Source organism: Leishmania martiniquensis, chromosome 22 (genome assembly GCF_017916325.1).
Source record: "Leishmania martiniquensis isolate LSCM1 chromosome 22, whole genome shotgun sequence".
In the NCBI taxonomy this organism is placed as follows: domain Eukaryota; phylum Euglenozoa; class Kinetoplastea; order Trypanosomatida; family Trypanosomatidae; genus Leishmania; species Leishmania martiniquensis.
The window spans coordinates 231,162-248,002 of record NC_090157.1 but is presented as its reverse complement, the minus strand read 5'-3'; the positions used below and the strand labels follow the sequence as shown (position 1 = coordinate 248,002).

At 61.2% G+C, this 16,841-nt stretch overlaps 3 protein-coding genes across 3 annotated transcripts; all 3 read left to right on the top strand.

Moving 5' to 3' along the window:
* Positions 1 to 201: 201 nt before the first annotated feature.
* LSCM1_02909 (uncharacterized protein) lies at positions 202 to 1,740 on the top strand (the record flags this gene model as incomplete). Its single annotated transcript, XM_067320472.1, has 1 exon — positions 202 to 1,740. The coding sequence occupies one exon, from the start codon at positions 202 to 204 to the stop codon at positions 1,738 to 1,740; it is 1,539 nt and encodes a 512-aa protein (XP_067178784.1).
* Positions 1,741 to 3,148: 1,408 nt separating this feature from the next.
* Positions 3,149 to 8,599, top strand: LSCM1_02908 (uncharacterized protein; the record flags this gene model as incomplete). Its single annotated transcript, XM_067320471.1, has 1 exon — positions 3,149 to 8,599. One exon carries the CDS (start codon positions 3,149 to 3,151, stop codon positions 8,597 to 8,599), a length of 5,451 nt encoding a protein of 1,816 aa, XP_067178783.1.
* Positions 8,600 to 12,158: 3,559 nt separating this feature from the next.
* LSCM1_02907 (uncharacterized protein) lies at positions 12,159 to 15,671 on the top strand (the record flags this gene model as incomplete). Its single annotated transcript, XM_067320470.1, has 1 exon — positions 12,159 to 15,671. The coding sequence occupies one exon, from the start codon at positions 12,159 to 12,161 to the stop codon at positions 15,669 to 15,671; it is 3,513 nt and encodes a 1,170-aa protein (XP_067178782.1).
* Positions 15,672 to 16,841: the final 1,170 nt, after the last annotated feature.

The following is a 16,841-nucleotide window of genomic DNA, read 5'->3' as shown; positions in this document are numbered from 1 at the left end:
GTGAAGAGTGACCGCTGTGCAAGGCAGGGTCGGGGCACACAAGGCGGACGTTGATCCATCGACGCGCCTTTGCGTCCTTGGCTGTGGTATCTCAGAGCACGCGGTTCTCTCCTTTTTTTTGCATGTGATCACGCACGCCCGCACGCATACACGTTCGCACGCCTAACAAACACCGTGCCCGCGGTTCTCTAGAAAATACACATGCTGCGCTCGCACAGACGGGCGCTGCTGCTGCTGCTGCGAAGCAGCTGTGAGGGGCCCTCATGGCAGTCTGCCCACTTCCGTGGCACGTGCTCTCGGACGGTCACCGCTGCTGCTCTTTGCGTGTCCCGTCGGTACGAGAGTAGCGCTGGCCCAACCACCGGCGACTGCCGTGCCTCCGGGCCACATGTGGCGCTTAGTAACAAGATGGTAAAGGTGAAGTACGAAGAGGTGTGGCAGCTGTGGAATGAAGGCAACCTGTTCTCGCTGCAGGTGGCTCAGATGCGCGATTTTCTGGCCGATGTCGGCATCACTGTCGACCCGACGGCAAAGAAAGCGGCAGTCGTGCGACGTATGGAAGAATATCTGCACAAAAAGGACAGTGCTGAGCAGCGCGGCAGCGCCTCTGCGGCCGCGGGGGCTGCGGAAGGCGCCGGCAGAGAGAATGAGCAGGGCTATGGCAACTGGGCTGGCGCTGGCACGACTCAGCCAGAGCCGCTGCTGGATTTGGCTCAGGCAGGCTTCTATAAAGGAACCGCCAACATGGTTCCCAAGGCGTTTCAGCTGCTTACGACAGGCAGTTGTGCTGAAGCCGTTGTCCGTCGCGTCAATACGTCCACCTTCCCGGGATTTCCGGCCAACACAGAGTGCTACACCCTCTCCTCATCCGATGCGGCCGGAGCCCTGCAGACGCGTTACAGCAAGGTGCTCCAGTGGTGTCTGCTAAACATGAGCAACCTTCGAATGGATGGGGAGCTGACCGTCGAGATCGGAAAACTGCTCTTGACTCCTGCGGCGATGCGCTACAGCGAGGCTGTCGTCTCCGCCTACACGCTACAGCAGCGGCTCCAGCTGACGAAGCCGTACACGTGGGTCTCCACAGCGCCGGAGAGCGCCGTTCCCCTTGTGGAGGCGTTTTTGCAGGAGCGTGGATTTCAGCCCGTCAGCAAGAACGCGCGTCTCACCTACGAGGGCGGCATCAAGCGCGCCAAGGACAAGCTAGAGGTGGTGCTGAACGAGCACATGAAGGTGGAGGGGGTGTACGGAGAGTGGGTGGACGTGCAGACGGCCTTCTGCACCTCGGTGGAGCGGCCAGACTGCCGCATTCTGCTACGCTCACGCCCCGCCGTCAGTGCCCAGGACTGCGAGACGTACGCCCGCATCCCCATCATCGAGCTCGCGGATGACGACGTGAGTGATGTGCTGCCGCCGGAGAACGGCCAACTCGTGTACTTATCTGAAAACGAGACGCGCCACTTCGAGCGGCTGAACGAGAGGGGCATCGCCATCGCTGTGCGAGAGACGAGGCGACAGCCGCTCATTGTGCTACGGGACGAGGAGGAGGATCCGCGGCTGGAGTACCAAATCAGCGTCACTATCCCGGCCAGCGCTGGCAGCCACTCCATGGACGTTCGCGCTGTTGGCTTGGAGGTACTGACCCTGTCTGATGAACTGTCGACTCTTCTGAAGGAGCCTTTTAACGAGGCGTACCGTTGCGTTCCTGCGCTCGCTGCCGGTAGCGCTGCCGCGGCCGCCTAGAAGTCGACAGGGAGTGGGATAAGGACAGAGCGAGGGGCACCCAAAGAGAAGGGGAACGTGCGACGTGCGACAGTACGGGGCACGAAGCGTTGCCCTCGTTGGTAACGCGCGCCATCGAGCACACCATTCTCCGTGTTTGTGCGCGGATGTGCGTCGGCGTGTGCGTGTGTGCGCCGCGCGGTCCCGTGCATTGCTTCGCCCTTCGCTCTCCCGTGCCTCTCCCACCGTCGTTCGTGGTGCGTCTACGGGGCACTGCTGGTTGGCCCATATCGTCACAGAGGCTCAGGTCAAAATGTGAGAAGCAGCGCCGTCCGGAAGGCCGAGCGCGCACACACGCATTAGGGCGCTTTCGTATCCACGGCACGCCGATCGCATCTGGGGGCCGTGGTGCGCAAGCTCTCTCTGACTTACACACTCACCGTGTGCGTGTGTGTGTGTGCGTGTGCGGGTGCGTGTAGCCTGTCCACACGATAGCGCCGGAGACGCCGCTTTGGTTGCTGCCGATATGCCGCACCTCCTCTTCCCTTTGGATGACTGTTTTTTTTCTTCGATATATATATATATATTTGCCGTCGTCGTTGATGTGCGCATCGCTCAACGGCCGGTGCGCCGGTATAGGTGTGGGTGTCGGTCTAGGCAACTTCGCGGGAGGAGGACTGAGGGCCCTGCAGTGTTGAGCGACTTCCTTCCCCAGTCTTCCCTCTCTCTGTGTCTGTCTGTGTCGCTTTCGCTGGAGTGCTGCGAGCGTAGAAGAGACGAAGTATTTATGAACTGATGCCGAAGGGGCTGCGAATTAAAAGAAAATGAGGGAGGGATAAGCGCCCCCTCCCCACCCCACCCCTCGCCATCTCTCTCTCTGTCCCCGCTCAAACGCACACCAAAGCGAAAAGAGCGGAGGGCATGCAAGTGCAGGAGAAGAGGCGTGTGTGTGTAAGGGGGGGGTGCTGTGTACTGTGCCAGCGATGGTGGTGGTCACGCTACGTGGCTGTCTTCGTCCTTCTACACCTGCCTTGCTCACGGCTACTATCACCGGTTTTTCTCTCTCCCTCTAGTAATGGTGATGCGCGCCACGCAGACATGTGCTCACCGACACAGAAGGGCCGGCTATAGGAACGCATTCACGGCGAATCTCGTCGGCGTCGCTGTGTTTTCTGCTTAATGTGGTACAAACTAGGCATGCCCACGTTTCCTCTTGGTACGATTCACAGGCAGCTTCGAAGCCACGCGCCCTTTTGCGAGTGCTTTGGATACCTGACGAAAAAAAAGCACTCGCCACCGCCTGCTTCTCCCACCCCCCTCCCCCTCAATCTTTCTCTCGCTTGTCCCCCACACGCGCAAAGACTCTCGCTGTCATCAGTCTTCGCACAGCACCTTTGCTACGCAGAGGGGCGACGCATTTCTACATGAAATGCTCCTCGTCGGCTCCACCGCGCCGACCAACAGTGTCGGCTCTGGCGGCGGTGCGCACTTGATCCACGCCGTTTGCGCGGCCGACGGCTATACGCTGGTCTTTGCCATCGCCTCCGCTGCGGGCACCGGCTCTGCGCGACACAGCTCTTTCGACGTCGCGCTCTTCTCCTTTGGCAAGACCGCCCATGGGTCTTCAGAGGCCGATCCTCGTGGGCCGAGACCTTCGTCTTCCGTTGCCACGCCCCAAAGAGCCATTCGCGCGGCTCTCTACGCGTGCTCATTGGGAGGCTCGCGTGGGTCGGACCTCGCACTCAGTGCACACGACGGGTGCGAGGGGTGCTCTGCGTGCCGCCGGGCGGCCGCGTCCGCTGGTGATGCGGGCGCTGCATCGACTCTGGCCACCGCTCGTTCGCACGCATCGAATTTTTGCTTGCCCGTCGAGCACTCCGCAGCCGCTGCAGCGTCAGTATCAGACACCCAAAGCAGCTCCACGGCGGCCCTTCGGGCCTCCCAGCTCATGTATTCTTTACTGCGTGGCGAAGCAGCCGCCAAAGCATCTCCCGCAGGCCGTGCCGCTGGAGCGCCAGCAACTTCTTCCCAGCGTTCCCCAACCCGCTTCTCTGGTGACCATTTGGTGGCACTCCACTTAGTACGGCAGGAGGCTTGGCAATGCTCCCCTGGCGCAGCACACGCGGCAACATTGGTTGCGATGACGCACGATGCCTCGTCCGCTACTGTCCTCTTGGCGGAAGTGCTGTGCTGCTTTGATTGCGGATGTGCCGCCTTGGCGACATACAAGCTCACGCGCCACTCGCCGCCAGCGGAGTGGTCGGTGCAGTTGAGCGGCTGCGTGTGGATTCCGTCTACCCCGTCACCAACGTCGGCGCCGCGGCCCGGCACCGACGCGGTTGGGGGCTGGACTTGCCAGCAGACATGGGCTACTGGGGCTCCTCTCGTGAGCTCGCTCGTGCGGACGCTGCCACTCACTGCACGCAGCGAAGCCTCTGCAGATGCCATAGGTGACGGCAGCAAGTCGCTGCTGGAGCTGCTTGTTGTGTGGTGCAGCCCAACCGTCGCGTCTTCCTTCCCGACCCTCCCTTCTTCGTCTTGTGCGCACCCTGTTGCGCGGTATGCCAGTCTCCGCGGCTGCGGCGGGTGCCTACAGAAGGCGTCTGTGGCCGCCGGTGAGTGGCGACTGCACGCTCAAGCCATCTTTGACATAAGTGAGCTGCTGCGCCTCGCGTGGCCGCCGTCACCGTCGAGCAGAGACTTTCGCAGCTCCGCTTCATCATTTGGCATCCTGCCGTATGCCAGCGTGCGCAGCCTTCAGTGGCTGCCCGGGACAGCTGACTTTAAGCAATCGTACCCACTCCTAGCCGTGCTTTATGCGGCCCCAATCACGCCATCGCGTCGCACTTTCGTCGCCAGCGGTGGCCCCATTGAGCCATGCTTGGACTCGCTGGCCGTGTGCTACCTCAAGGAAGAGGGCGACCAGCTGAGCGCCGCCACTGATCCTGCTGCCGCCACCCCCCACAGGACGCCAACGATAGTGGCGGGGCGTCTGCTGGAGGGGCCGTGGTCCGTGCGCGGACTTTCCCTCGCTCACCCGCATTTTCTCTTTGCCACGGCGCTTGCCAGTCTGCGCTCGCCTTCCCAGACTGCTCCCTCCACCACGAATAAGCGATCCGCTACGGCTCCGACGGCCTCCGCGCCCTCGGCTGGGCGAAGGTTTCGCGCCGCAATCCACTCCTCCACGGATGCGGCCGCGGTGCTCCTCGGCGTGTTTCAGCGTCCAGCGCAGCAGCCATACGCGACGAGTAGCCTTTATCGCAGTATTGCTGCCGCCGTCGATGGCCGTGAGCACGGAGGAGGGACTGCGGCTGACGCGCCGCTCGTGAGGGACGGTGCGGCGCGCACAGGAGAACGCGCACCACTTCAGCGTGCCACTAGGGCGCAGGGTGACCTCAACATGGCTCGCAGCTCAAGTGTCTTCGCCTTCGTTCTTTATGGTCCCAACGGCGAAGAGGCGCGGTGCAAACTGGACGGCTACGTAGATGATGCGCAGACAGCCTTTCTGGAACCACGCATCATGACCGCTCGCAGGGGCGACGGCTCCCGTACATCTGTAGACCTGACAAGGTGCGGCAGTCAAGGAGAGAGGCGAACGGTTGCGCGCGTGTGTGCTCTTCTTTTTGAGAAGCCCTTGGCACCTCCAGAGGCGAGGGCGCACTGCTGCAGCGCTGTTGTCATCACCATTCAGGCGCAGTGGACGCGAGCGATGCCAATGGTGACTGACGGCCGTCGCAGCGACAGCGTCTGCCGCAACAGCGGCATGACTGCTGACGAACACTGGAGCTTCTCTGTGCATGTTTTACATGCACTGCGCTCATCAGCGGCGTCCTTTGAGTCGCTGCCGCGACCTTTGCGCAACGCACCTCTGCAGATGTTTGCGCGGATTCTCTGCTGGCGGTCTACAGCAGCGAACCCCGAAGTAACAGCCAGCGACATCAGCTGCCTTGTGTGCGGATACGCCACAACGCCTCATGCCGACGACACCATCGGGCATGAGGCGAATACGCCCTACCACACTGTCCTCGAGGGCGTCTTTGAGCTTCGGCTGTGCTCTTCAGATGTGAACGGAACTGATGTTTTGGGTGGTCGCGCGGCAGCCGTTGCCGGGGCGACGAGCACCGCCTTGGGTGTTGCGGCGAAGGAAGGTAGGCCAAGCTCGAGTGCGACTGCGCCGCTGTCCGAGCCGTCGACTGCGTTCGCGGGCCCCTGCCCGTGGGCATTGGGTAGCTGCACTCGAGTCGTGTTGCCTTCCGCCTTCTCGGGTCTTCTCCATAGCCTAAGCGCCGCTGACACGCTCACGACCCCCTTCGATCTTCTGTCGCACACGCCAACGCTCTCAGTGGCTGCAGGAAGGCTAGGGGCGAGTGTGAATGATGGTGTGGTGCCTGTTGCAGTTGCGTGGCTGGCCGGCGACTTGTACGAAGGCGAAGTCGATGGCCTTGCTGGACGAGATCCATGCCCAGCGACCACCGCTGCATCATTCAAGTCGTCACTGCCGTCGCATGTGAGGGAGATGGATGCGGTGGCACTGCTGCGCAGCGGTGATGTTGTTGGCTGGAGATGCGTCTCCCGCTCCCGTGATGCGGCTTCGGCCACTGGTGGCCTACCCAGTGGCGAGGGCGCGGTGGTGCATCTTGGAGCCCTTTGCTGGGGCTATGAGGACAACGCCGCTGTGCCGCTGAAGCGGCTGTTTCTCGAGTCGCTGCTGAACTGCGGTGCCGGTGCCGATGCTGTGCATCTGAAAGTGATTATGACGCCGAACGAGGGCGCGCTGAAATGGCCGGGACATCAGCAACCGCCTGCAGGCCTGCCGACGAAAGCGGTGGCGGAGACGGCGGCCACAGGCACAGTGCTTCTTGTCCTCGCCGTCGGATCGCTTGTTGGCGTTGTGGACCTCTCCACTGGAGCGGTGATGACGGTACGGGACCTTCGCACGGACGTACCCGACCTCCCGGAGCGTGAGGACGGCAAAGAACGCGTTCCCGCTGCTGTTCCAGCCACTGCGGGTGGCGTTACCCCCGCTGCAACATGGGTACTGCGCCTGCAGCGACTTCCCGTAGTCAGTCCATGTGGGTGGATTGCGTTTGGTGATACGACTCGAGGTGCAGGCGCTGCTGTGGGCGCGTCTTGGTGCTTTCTGTGGTGTGGTGCAAGGGAGGTGCAACATGGCCCCTCCTCGCTGGCCTTCGCACTTCGACTTTCGGTTCTGCACTGGGCGGACGTCGTGTCGGCGCACGTGGGTGCGGCGAGCAGCTCTGCCGCTGGATCTACGGCCCTGGTGGCGTCCACTCTCGACACGGAGCCTTCGCCATTGCCACTGGTAGCGATCCAGGTTGACGCCTGCTGGCTAGGAGAGACTGACCCGCCCGCTGAGAGCACTTCAGTCTCCTCTCTCTGTGCGCTTCCTCCTCTTAGTATCTCAGCAGGAGGTGCCGACAGCTTTGCTGCTGCCTGTGTTGGGTGGCTGCCGTGCACCATGGCGGGCGTCGACGCTGGCGTTTCTCCTGCAGCACCGCGCGGCGTGGCAGCCGGCGAGGAGACTGAAGGAGCGTTAGCCGGCGCAGCCGGCTGTTTTCCCTTGCTGAACGTAAGCGATGGTGCTCTGCTGCGAGCGCTCTGGCCAGTCATGGCGACCTCTCATGGGACCCATATGCCGATGAAACAAAGCGGCTCTCGTTCTTCTCCGCTCTCTATGACCGCTGTCCCCCGACATCGACTGCCCCTGCGATTTCTCAGGTGGGGTAGTCTTGTTCCGCGGCCTTCGCTTCCCTCATTCTTGCTCCTTCGTCATGAATTTGGTGCCTGCTGTGCGATGGAGCAGCTTACCGGCGGAGCGACCGAGGCCGCACTCGGTGTGCCACTAAACGCTGTCTATCGGTCGCTGCTCAGTGACAGCTGCGACGCGAGTGCCGCCTTCGTGTCACCGGAGACAGGACGAGACGTCGACTCGCTGTGTAGACGAACGTGCCGCAAAGTCCTGTATGTCTCCCCGTTGAGCCTCCGCGTATGTGCGGATGAGTTGCGTGCCGACGAGCACGAATCGGTGTCTCAGAATAGGACGGTGACTGGCTCGCTACTACTAGGCGCACCCAGCACTGAGCCGGCGCGGCCCTCCCCAGGTTCCTCCTCGTGGCACGTGCTCTTGTGCACCATGTTGCTGTGCAAGGACGAGCCCACCCCGGTGGAAGGCGGCTCGACCAGATCCTTCCCCGGCGCGCCGGCCAGCTGTGGGGTTGGGTGCGCTGCGGCTGCGACTTGTGCTGACTGGAGACATGCCCAAGCAGTCTCGTATCTACTCTGCAGCGTGCCTGCTCATGCGTCTGTGATGCCGCCTCTGCAGCCGCCCTGCTCTGCTGCCGCAGGACGTCTCTTTCCCCTCTCCACGTGGCATTGGATTCCGCTGTACGTTTCTACACCGCTCCCCGCTCCTGGTGGCCACTGCGTCGGTGGCCCGGCGCCCGCGGGCACTGCAATGACAGGAGGAGCTGGTGGAGTCGAAGAGCATCACGTGCCGCTTGCCATCACGCGAGCTCTTCCTCTTCCTTCTGCCACGCTCTCCTCCTTAGCGGTAATGCCGCCGTCGACCAGTGCGTCCGCTGAGATGAGGAAGAACGTCGGCAACGCGATGATGGCGCCCTCACAGTTTTACTGTGAAGGCACTCGTACGGGCTCTGCTGCTGCGGCTGCACCACATCCCCAGCGGGAGTGCTACTGCTTGAGCGTACAGGGTCATCGTCTACGGCGCCTTCTCGAGCGATCTGCTGTGGCTGCATCGACAGAAGACTACGAGCAAGTGTTCGTGTACGCCGCCGTCGACCCCGATCTCGTGCGTGTGGCGGGTGCATCGCCGACCAGCTGCGCGCGTGTGCTTTGCTGAGCGGCAGCGTATGAGCCGCACGGACAGCCCCAAAGAAACAGCGAAGACAAAGCGCACGCATACACACGCCATGCGAGCACACAAGGTGCCGCTCACAGTCCCCTTCCCTGAGGTTCCAAGACAGACTTGCGTGAATTGCTGACCGCATAGAGACACGTAATCTTGCACAATCCAGGCGAAGCGGCATTGGGCCGCCTAGTGGGGTGTACTCTATAGAAGGGGAAGAAGAGCCGCACAACGTTCTTCTCCATCTCTGCCCGACAAGCACTTTTGCATGCCACTCGGTTCCACCATCCTCTCGCTTGGTCCGTAGAAAGGAGTATGTGAGGGAGAGAGAGAAAGTGAGGAGGAGCAAACCTCAGTGATTGCTGGGCCGCCATCACCTCCTCATGACTGCCAACCCTTTCACCGTCAGTTCACATGCGTCCCCTCCCACTTTCCTTCACCTCGTGTGCTCCTACGCACGTACACATCTTGGCGACATCGTACCCTCTCCCCCCGGCCCACCGCGTATTCGCCGTTTCCAACCCACTCCGCGGCCCTCCTCCTCTCCAACCTCTTCTGTTCCGTCGTCAACGCATTGAAGCACCAAACACGACTCCTCAGCGCGGATGCCAGTCGTACCATTGGCGCGCACACACGGCAGTCCGAGATTGGCCATGGGCACACAGATACATGCATAGGTGTGTGAATATGTGTGTGTCTGTGTGTGTGCGTGTTTGAGCTGGAGGGAGGAGCTGTCGTGGCTGTGCTTGATTCGCTCCCTGCTCCCTCTCTGTCTACCCTTCTCTCCCCTTCTCTCCCCTCCTCCCTCTCCGTCTCTTCCGCCTCGCCTACACCCGGCGCTCACAACCCTCCCTCCCTCTCTCCCTCCCTCTAGCATACCGGTCCTCATCGTCCTCTCTCTCCACGCACACTTTGCTCTCTCTCTCTCCCTCTATCTGTCTCTTTCTTGGTCGCATACATACATACATATATACATACATATATATATGTGTGTGTGCGTGTGTTTGTGTGTGTCGTTTTCTTCATCCGCGGAGAAGGCCGTTTTCGATCGTGTTGTGGCGCTGCGCCTCCGCAGCGCTCCGTTTACACTTTCCCTGCTCGAAGCAGCAGATAAGCCCTTTTAGGTGCACGTGAGCACGCACTGGCCCCTACAAGGCGCAGCTCAGTCCACACCAACAAGATCAGCAGCAAGTTGAGCAGGCAGCTCGCAGTTGGCTAGCGAAAGAAGAGAATCCACACTGTCGCCACACGGCGAACGTCACGCACGCAATACCCATACACACACTCATCCCACGAGCAGCACGAAGCAGAACACGATTCGGCACTCTCTCGCAAGTTCAGTGGCTCGCTGCAAACATTAACCGGCAAAGTGAATTGTGCGCCGCTGTATCGTATTGCTGGTGTGCTGTCTCGAGTTTCCTGCAGAGTCTCCCGACTTTTTTTGTGTGCGCACTTCTAAGCGCCGGCCAGCGCGTGTGACCAGCCGTTTATCCGCTCCAGGGTGTATCAGACTTTCTTCTCCCTTTCTATCTGCGCAGATACGCGTTTATGCGTGTGTGCGTGCCCGACTTGAGTTGCTTGGAGCTCGCACCCGGTCTTCCGTCCCGCTGTGTAGTTTAGTAGGCTCCTCATCGTCGTGCACTGCGCATACCTCATTCCTTCAACGGCTCTCGCCACTGGCGTGTCTTGACGTCTTCTGTTACGCTTGCTCAGTGCTCATCCTTGCTGCGCTTCCTCATGTTGACTGTCCTGTAGCTAACACAAACGTAGACACGAGAGCTCAGACTCGTCTTGGACGCACTTCCACACACTACCCCCCCTCCACCGCCACATGTGATGGTACACTCTATCCACCCTCTTTCTACCCCTCCCCCACTCGAAGGCTCCGCACCCCCTACTCGCTCCCTTTCTTCCCTCCCCTCCCCTTCGCATATTTCTCTGGGCGGCACGCAACCGCGAAGAAGTTAAAAACGGAAGAGGGTGGGAGAGAGACACACACACACATCCTCTGTTTCTGTTTCAACGAGCTTTCCCTCCTCCCTCATATGTTGATTGATTGATTCGGCTGTGTGCGGCCGTGGCTCCGTTTTACATCTGCGACTTCGGCCCCAGACCCCCCTTTTTTCTTCCTGTTATTCTCCTCTTTCTGCTTCCTTTCGATTTGGCCTCTGCAGCGCTGCTTCGCAGAAGTTTGTGACAGCAGCGTTGGTGGCGGCGTGCAGTTTGCCGCTTCCTGTTTCTGTTTCTGTTTTTATTTTTTTTTCTTCGAGAAGGGGGACCGAGGAAATACCCCTGAGGGGGTGAATCACTTCCTGTGCATAGTATCTGTCTGTATGCGTGTGCATATTCACTCCTGTTTCGAGCGCTCCCAGCATTTGTGTTTTCCCTAAGTTTTTTTTAATTGCGCACTGCTCTCTCTCTCTCCGCCTCATCCTCTTCGTATCATCGCGCAGTGGCGTGGCTCTGCTCCCCCTCGCTCTCTCGCGCATCGCTGCTGTTGACCCGCCGTGCCGACGCCGACACAGCAGATCCTCTCTTTGGTGTTCCTCTTTCTTTCCTTTCCCCCTGTGTGAGCCTGTGCGTGTTCCCGCCCATTCCGTCAAGAGGCTCGCTCTGTTTTCTCCCCCCCCTCGGAGGCGGTGAAGCCGTCGGCACGGCCGGCTTTAGCCGATTACGTCCCTCTGTTTGTCACCGCTTGCCATCGGCTGGGTCGTCCTCCCACGCCTGTCTTGCCTAGGCGCCCGCCCGCTCTCCCTCCCCCCTCTCTCTTCCAAAGAAGGCTTTCCGCCGATCGAGTGGCGTCATCCTCGTTCTCTGCTGTCTGGTCGCCTGGCGCGGACCCTTCCCTGAACTTCATCGTCCGGCGTTCGCCTTTCTCGTTGGCCGAGCGTATATGTGTGCCCTTCTCTCCGTCTAGTTTTTTTTTCCTTTCGAACCCCACACATCTGCCCTTTCCTTTCTGGATTTGCTCCCTCTGCATCTCCGCTCCTCGGGCGGCGATTGTTGCTGTGGTGGTTGCCCTCCCTCGTTATAGGCCTCCCTCCCCCTCCCCCTTTCTTTCTCGACTGCGAGTCCTCGTGTGCGCCTGCGTAACGGTGCTCGCTCCGGCGCCACGGGCGGCGACCACTCTTCTATGCGTTTGTGCGTGCGTATTCGGCATCTCCCATTCGCGCAGCTTACGCTCTCCTTACCTTTTCATGCGTTTGACGTCAGCGACTGTCGCGGATAGCACAAGGTCACTGCGCCAGGTGACGATCGACAGTGGGGTCGACACGAAGCACGCGAACAGCCTCACTGCATGCACACCTCCAACGCTCCATCAACGGCAGTGAGAACCGCCGTACTGGGCTCACTGCAGCCACCGCGCGCCAGGAGCGGACGCGACTTTGTTCTCCCTAACATCCCCATTCTCGAGTCGCCGGAGTGGAGTGAAGAGGAGGCCGACATCAGCTCCAGGCGAACGCCTTCGCGTGCACAGGCTGCCACAGGCGTGCCTTCTGCGTGCCGCGGTGCCAACCGTCCCGTTTGCAGGCCGGCATTGCGCGAGCGACCGATGGCTCGTATTGCACCACTATTCTTTGGGATTCCAATAGCGCCACCCTCCACTGCACTCCACCACCGCGGTGGTCACGAGGCTGCGCGCGTCCGTCGCCACTTCAACAGGAAAAGCGGCGATGATGGCGCTCATCTCCACCCGAGAGCGCCCGGCGGTGGCGACATGGGCGACAGCGCTACCCTGCGCAACGGCAAGCCTGTTCAGATAGAACATGCACCTTTGAACGCTAATGCGCAGAGATGCTGGCCGAAGAAGGGCGACACCGAGAAGAAAAGGGACTCGCCTCCACAGCTCAGTACCGGGTCGTTGACGGCTGTGCCCGGGGGCAGTCTTTTCTTCGTGCCGGGAGGACGCCGGCCTGTACCGCCTGCCCTTCACTTCGAGGGCGACGGCGACGAGCGCTTACCCAGCTCGACCACGGGCAGCAGCGACAGCAGTAGCGACGCTGATCGCACACTGATGAGCAGCAGCTCTACTGATGGCGCTTCGGTCTTTCGGCAGCAGAGGGCATCGGCTGGGCTGTTCCCCCGCCGCCCTTCAGAGGCGGGGGAGCTTCTGAGCGGCGGCGGGTCTCCGCGGCGTCTGTCGGGCCCTGCAGACGGCATCGAGATTGGCTCACTGACCGTGGCCACACCAACGCCGCAGCATCCTTCCTCACCCGCCGCCTCCGTCGCCGGGGGGACCGGGCGGGAGACGGCAAAGGCTGTCTCGGCGGCCCCGTCCATCTTTTGCACCTTCTTCGACGAAGAGGACTCCTCAGACTGCATGAGCGCCTTCCAGGGCGACTGCGCGCCCGTGTCACATGGAGAGTGTCCGTCATCGCCATCCATGGCGGCCTGCGGCGCGCCGGTTCCCGCGGCAAAGGCCAGCACGCGTGCGTCCCTTCCGCACAGCGACGGGCCGAGTACAGAGGCGACCAACGGAGTGGCGACAGGAGCGCAGGCTGACTGGGGCAACCCAACAATCACGGCGGGGAGCGGCGACAGTGGGCTGGCTCAGGACTCGTACTACGACCGCGACCGGGGCTTGCCTTTGATGGCTGTCGGTCAGGAACTGCCCGAGACGCGCACTCTGCCCTCTGCGACACGCTCTCCGAGTGCGGTTTTGCTGGTAACCACTGACGCGGCCGCTGTACACCACATGGGTGCCTCGCAGGCAAGCAGCTGCGCGGAGTTGCCACCGCGCACGCAGTACGACACTACGGACGGCGGCCGCGGCCGCCGAGATACACCGAAAAGCCCGACGCTGCCCGTCTCGGGGTCACCGGCACTGCTGAAGGAGACAAGCGCGCAGCTGAGCTGCATGTATGGAGCGCTGACCGACTACACGCTCGTTCCCCAAAGGGGTGTGGGAGTTATGGGGCCGTTAGTGGTGCCGCGCAAAAGCACACTGGCGACCCACAGAGTCGACAGCGATGCGATGCACCAGGGCGACGCGCAGGACAGCGATGAGGAATCGCAGGTACAGAGATGGCGCACTTTTGCTCTCGTGTCTCCCTACTCCCGACCCTGCATCCTGCGCGCGTTGGACGGCAGCCGTGACGGCGGCGGCTTCTACTCGAGCATCGTGCCGGCGAAGGAAACATCACCATTGCATGCCCACACGAACACCGAATTGCGCAGCTTTCGAAATCGCATCGCACCACGCGGACACGGCGTCGCTGCCTTCGCCGCGCCGGCTGGGCCAACCTCCACGAGCAGCCAGACATTTCTTGTGTCTGAGCGCAGCTGCACTTGTCGGACAGATGCGATGGCGTTCTCGCTGGAGGCTCCTCACGGCGGTGGAATCGATACCACGGATGGCCCTGCAGCGAACCGAGACGTGAATGGCGGCGGCGACGGCAGTCCCGGACACAGCGCCGTCGTGGTAGACGGGGACGAATATGACCTCTTTGGGTGGGCTATCGGGAGCTCTCTGCGAACGCGTCACACCTCTGCCGCCTCGTTCAGTGCGTCGAGCGGCGACATCGGGGTGGGGAATAAGCCAGCAGGCATCCCCAGCACTGTGGAGGCGTCTACCGCAACGAAGACAGCTGTGCTGCCAGTAGCCACTAAGCCATCTTCTACGACACAGACGCGGAGGATAGATAACAGCGTCCGTCCCCGCTGCAGCGCGTGCTTCTATATGTCGGTAGCGAGTGCTGAGGCAGCGTGCCCGTCGGCCCCCGAAATCCATGAAGACAGACTATCTGCCAGCACCACTCAAGCACTGCCGCAGTTGCGACGGTCGCCGAGTACGCCGCCAGGGCTGATGGTGACGATGCCGGCGGTGACGAGTGAATCTAGTCTCCCCACGTCGCCATCGTCCACGTCGCTCTGGTCGACCGCGAAGTACAGCATGGTGCCTGCCACAGCTGGGATAGTGGCGTGCAGCGCTCATGCGTCTAGCGTGCTACCGTCGGGCGTGATGGGCGGACATACTACCAGCCTCGCAGCAGGGAGTGCGACGACGGTGCCTTCTCATATACTGAGCCGCAACGACCAGTACTTGAGCAGCTTCTGCCGCAATCCGGCTCTCTCTGGTGCCCCAGGCGGTGAGGGTAGCACGAGCGACAGTGCGCTAGTGTCTCCGCTTCGGAACATGCCCAAGCCGACTGACACGGAAAGGCCGATGATGGAGACCAATCAGCGCCGTCTCAGCAGCTGCGTCAGGATTCCCGTGCCTCCTCCCTTTCGTCCTTCGCCACCACCACCACTACCAGCACCGCCGCCACAGCCGGAGCAGCGGCAGAAATGCGAAGAAGCGGTACCCCATTTCACGATTCCTTTCTTCGCAGCGTCATCGACGGCAGCAGCGGCTCCCATATCCGCTGCGTCACCGGCCCTTGCGTCGAGGGGGGTGACAGGCTGCGAAGGCGACGCCCTTGCCACCGTGAAGGATGACGTCGAGTTGCTTCCCACAGCCGTCAGCGTGCCCGATACCGGCGACGGAGGTGCTAGTGGCTTTGTGACTTCTGACGGATATACCAGCCTCTCCGCGGAGGCGCAGTCACGCCCTGCGAAGGTTGGGCAAGTCGCATCTGCGCACGTTGTCCCGGCAGACGTCTGCGAGAGTGACGCTGTCGGCGACGGCGGTGACCACCCACCCCAAAACATATTGGTAAGCGCCGAGGAGAAGCAGTCGCCGCACCAGCGCTGCCATCGATCTCTGCTGGAACGCGAAAGGAAGTGCCACTCCTCTTTGCGCCACTGCTCGGAGCGTTTCGCGGAGGGGACGGTGCCGTCTGCGCCGCAGGAGAGCGCTGGCCTTCCCCACCAAAGTAGCTATGATGGACGGATTCCTTGCTTCTCGGCTGCCGTGTGCATCTCACCCACGCACCACGCCGACAGCTCGTCGCAGCCACTTCCGCAGTACACGTTTCCGTGGCTGGCGAAAGCAACAGGCCTGCATTCCAGCGAGTTCGAAGCACACCGGTCCTCGAACGGCAAGACATCTCGCACGCGCACCCCTTGCCCCTCGTCTCGAACGCCGATGCAGCTGAAGAGACTCGCCAGGTGCCTCGGTTGCTAGAGAGAGAGCGAGGTGCGGCCGCGTCACTTGAAAGCTTCTCTATGTGTGTGTATGTGTGATTGCACGATCCTCCTCCCTCCCTTGCAGCTGCACGCGTTACAAGGCGCATTTTTTCTCCCCCTCCCGTCCATACGCCTCATCCACTCGGCGCTCCCTACGTGCCCTTCCTTGACGTACCCCAAATCTAAACATATTCATACGCACACAGATGTGATATAGATAGAGAGAGGGCGAGAGCCGTGTATATAGGCCCGGTAACCACACCGGACCAGCGCCTCGCCACGTTGGCGCCTGCGTCTGCCCACGCCTGTGAAGCGATGCCGGCAGATCTGTAACGGCTCTATTCCATCGTCTATCTGTGTAAAGGCACACACACACACGCACACACAGACACAAGTCAACAAGCGAACATCGGCCATCTGCATGTCGCATCGTTGTCTCTCTTTGCGCACTGCGACACTTTGGCCTTCTTCCTTTGTTTTGTTCTGTCCTCTCTCTCTCGCTCGCTCCACCGCCTCCCTTTCCCCCCTCCCTTCCCCCACTGTCTCTGCCCCGCCGCCGCTGCCCTTTTCTCCTCCCTCCCTCTGTTGTTTGTCAGTGCGCCATGTCCTTCTTCATGGTAGCTTCGGCAGGCGAGAAGAAGGGGAGGGAGGGTGTGTGTGGCGTTGCACCCACCCCATCATTCTTTTCTCATCTTGGGCTGTCATCTACGTCCCCCCGAATTCTATGGAGTGTAAATGTGCAAAGGTATGCAGAGCCCTCTCTGCCTCCGTTTGTGTGTGTGTGCTACTGCGGCACGCTTGCCCGACATGCGCCAGAAATACAGAGATCAAAGGAAAGAAGCTCAGCCAGCGAGGCAGAGAGTGCGGTTTTCTGTGTCGTTGCCACACACTTTGAGGAGACTGCTGCAGGCGCTATGGCCACCTGTCGCTCTCGCTCCCTCTCCCACTATGTGTCTTACTCTGTTGAGCCACTGTGCCACCTTTTCTCTCTGCAACCCCTTTCTTCGCCTCTGCCGACGCGTTGGTGTGGCTTCGTGACCGCTGCAGTCGCCATGAGCCCCTCCCTCCCTCCCTCCCGCACCACCGCCCACTTCCCCTTGACCCCTCTCCCGTGTCTGCTTTCTCTCTCTCCCATTTCACATCACCATTACCAACATATTTAAGAAAA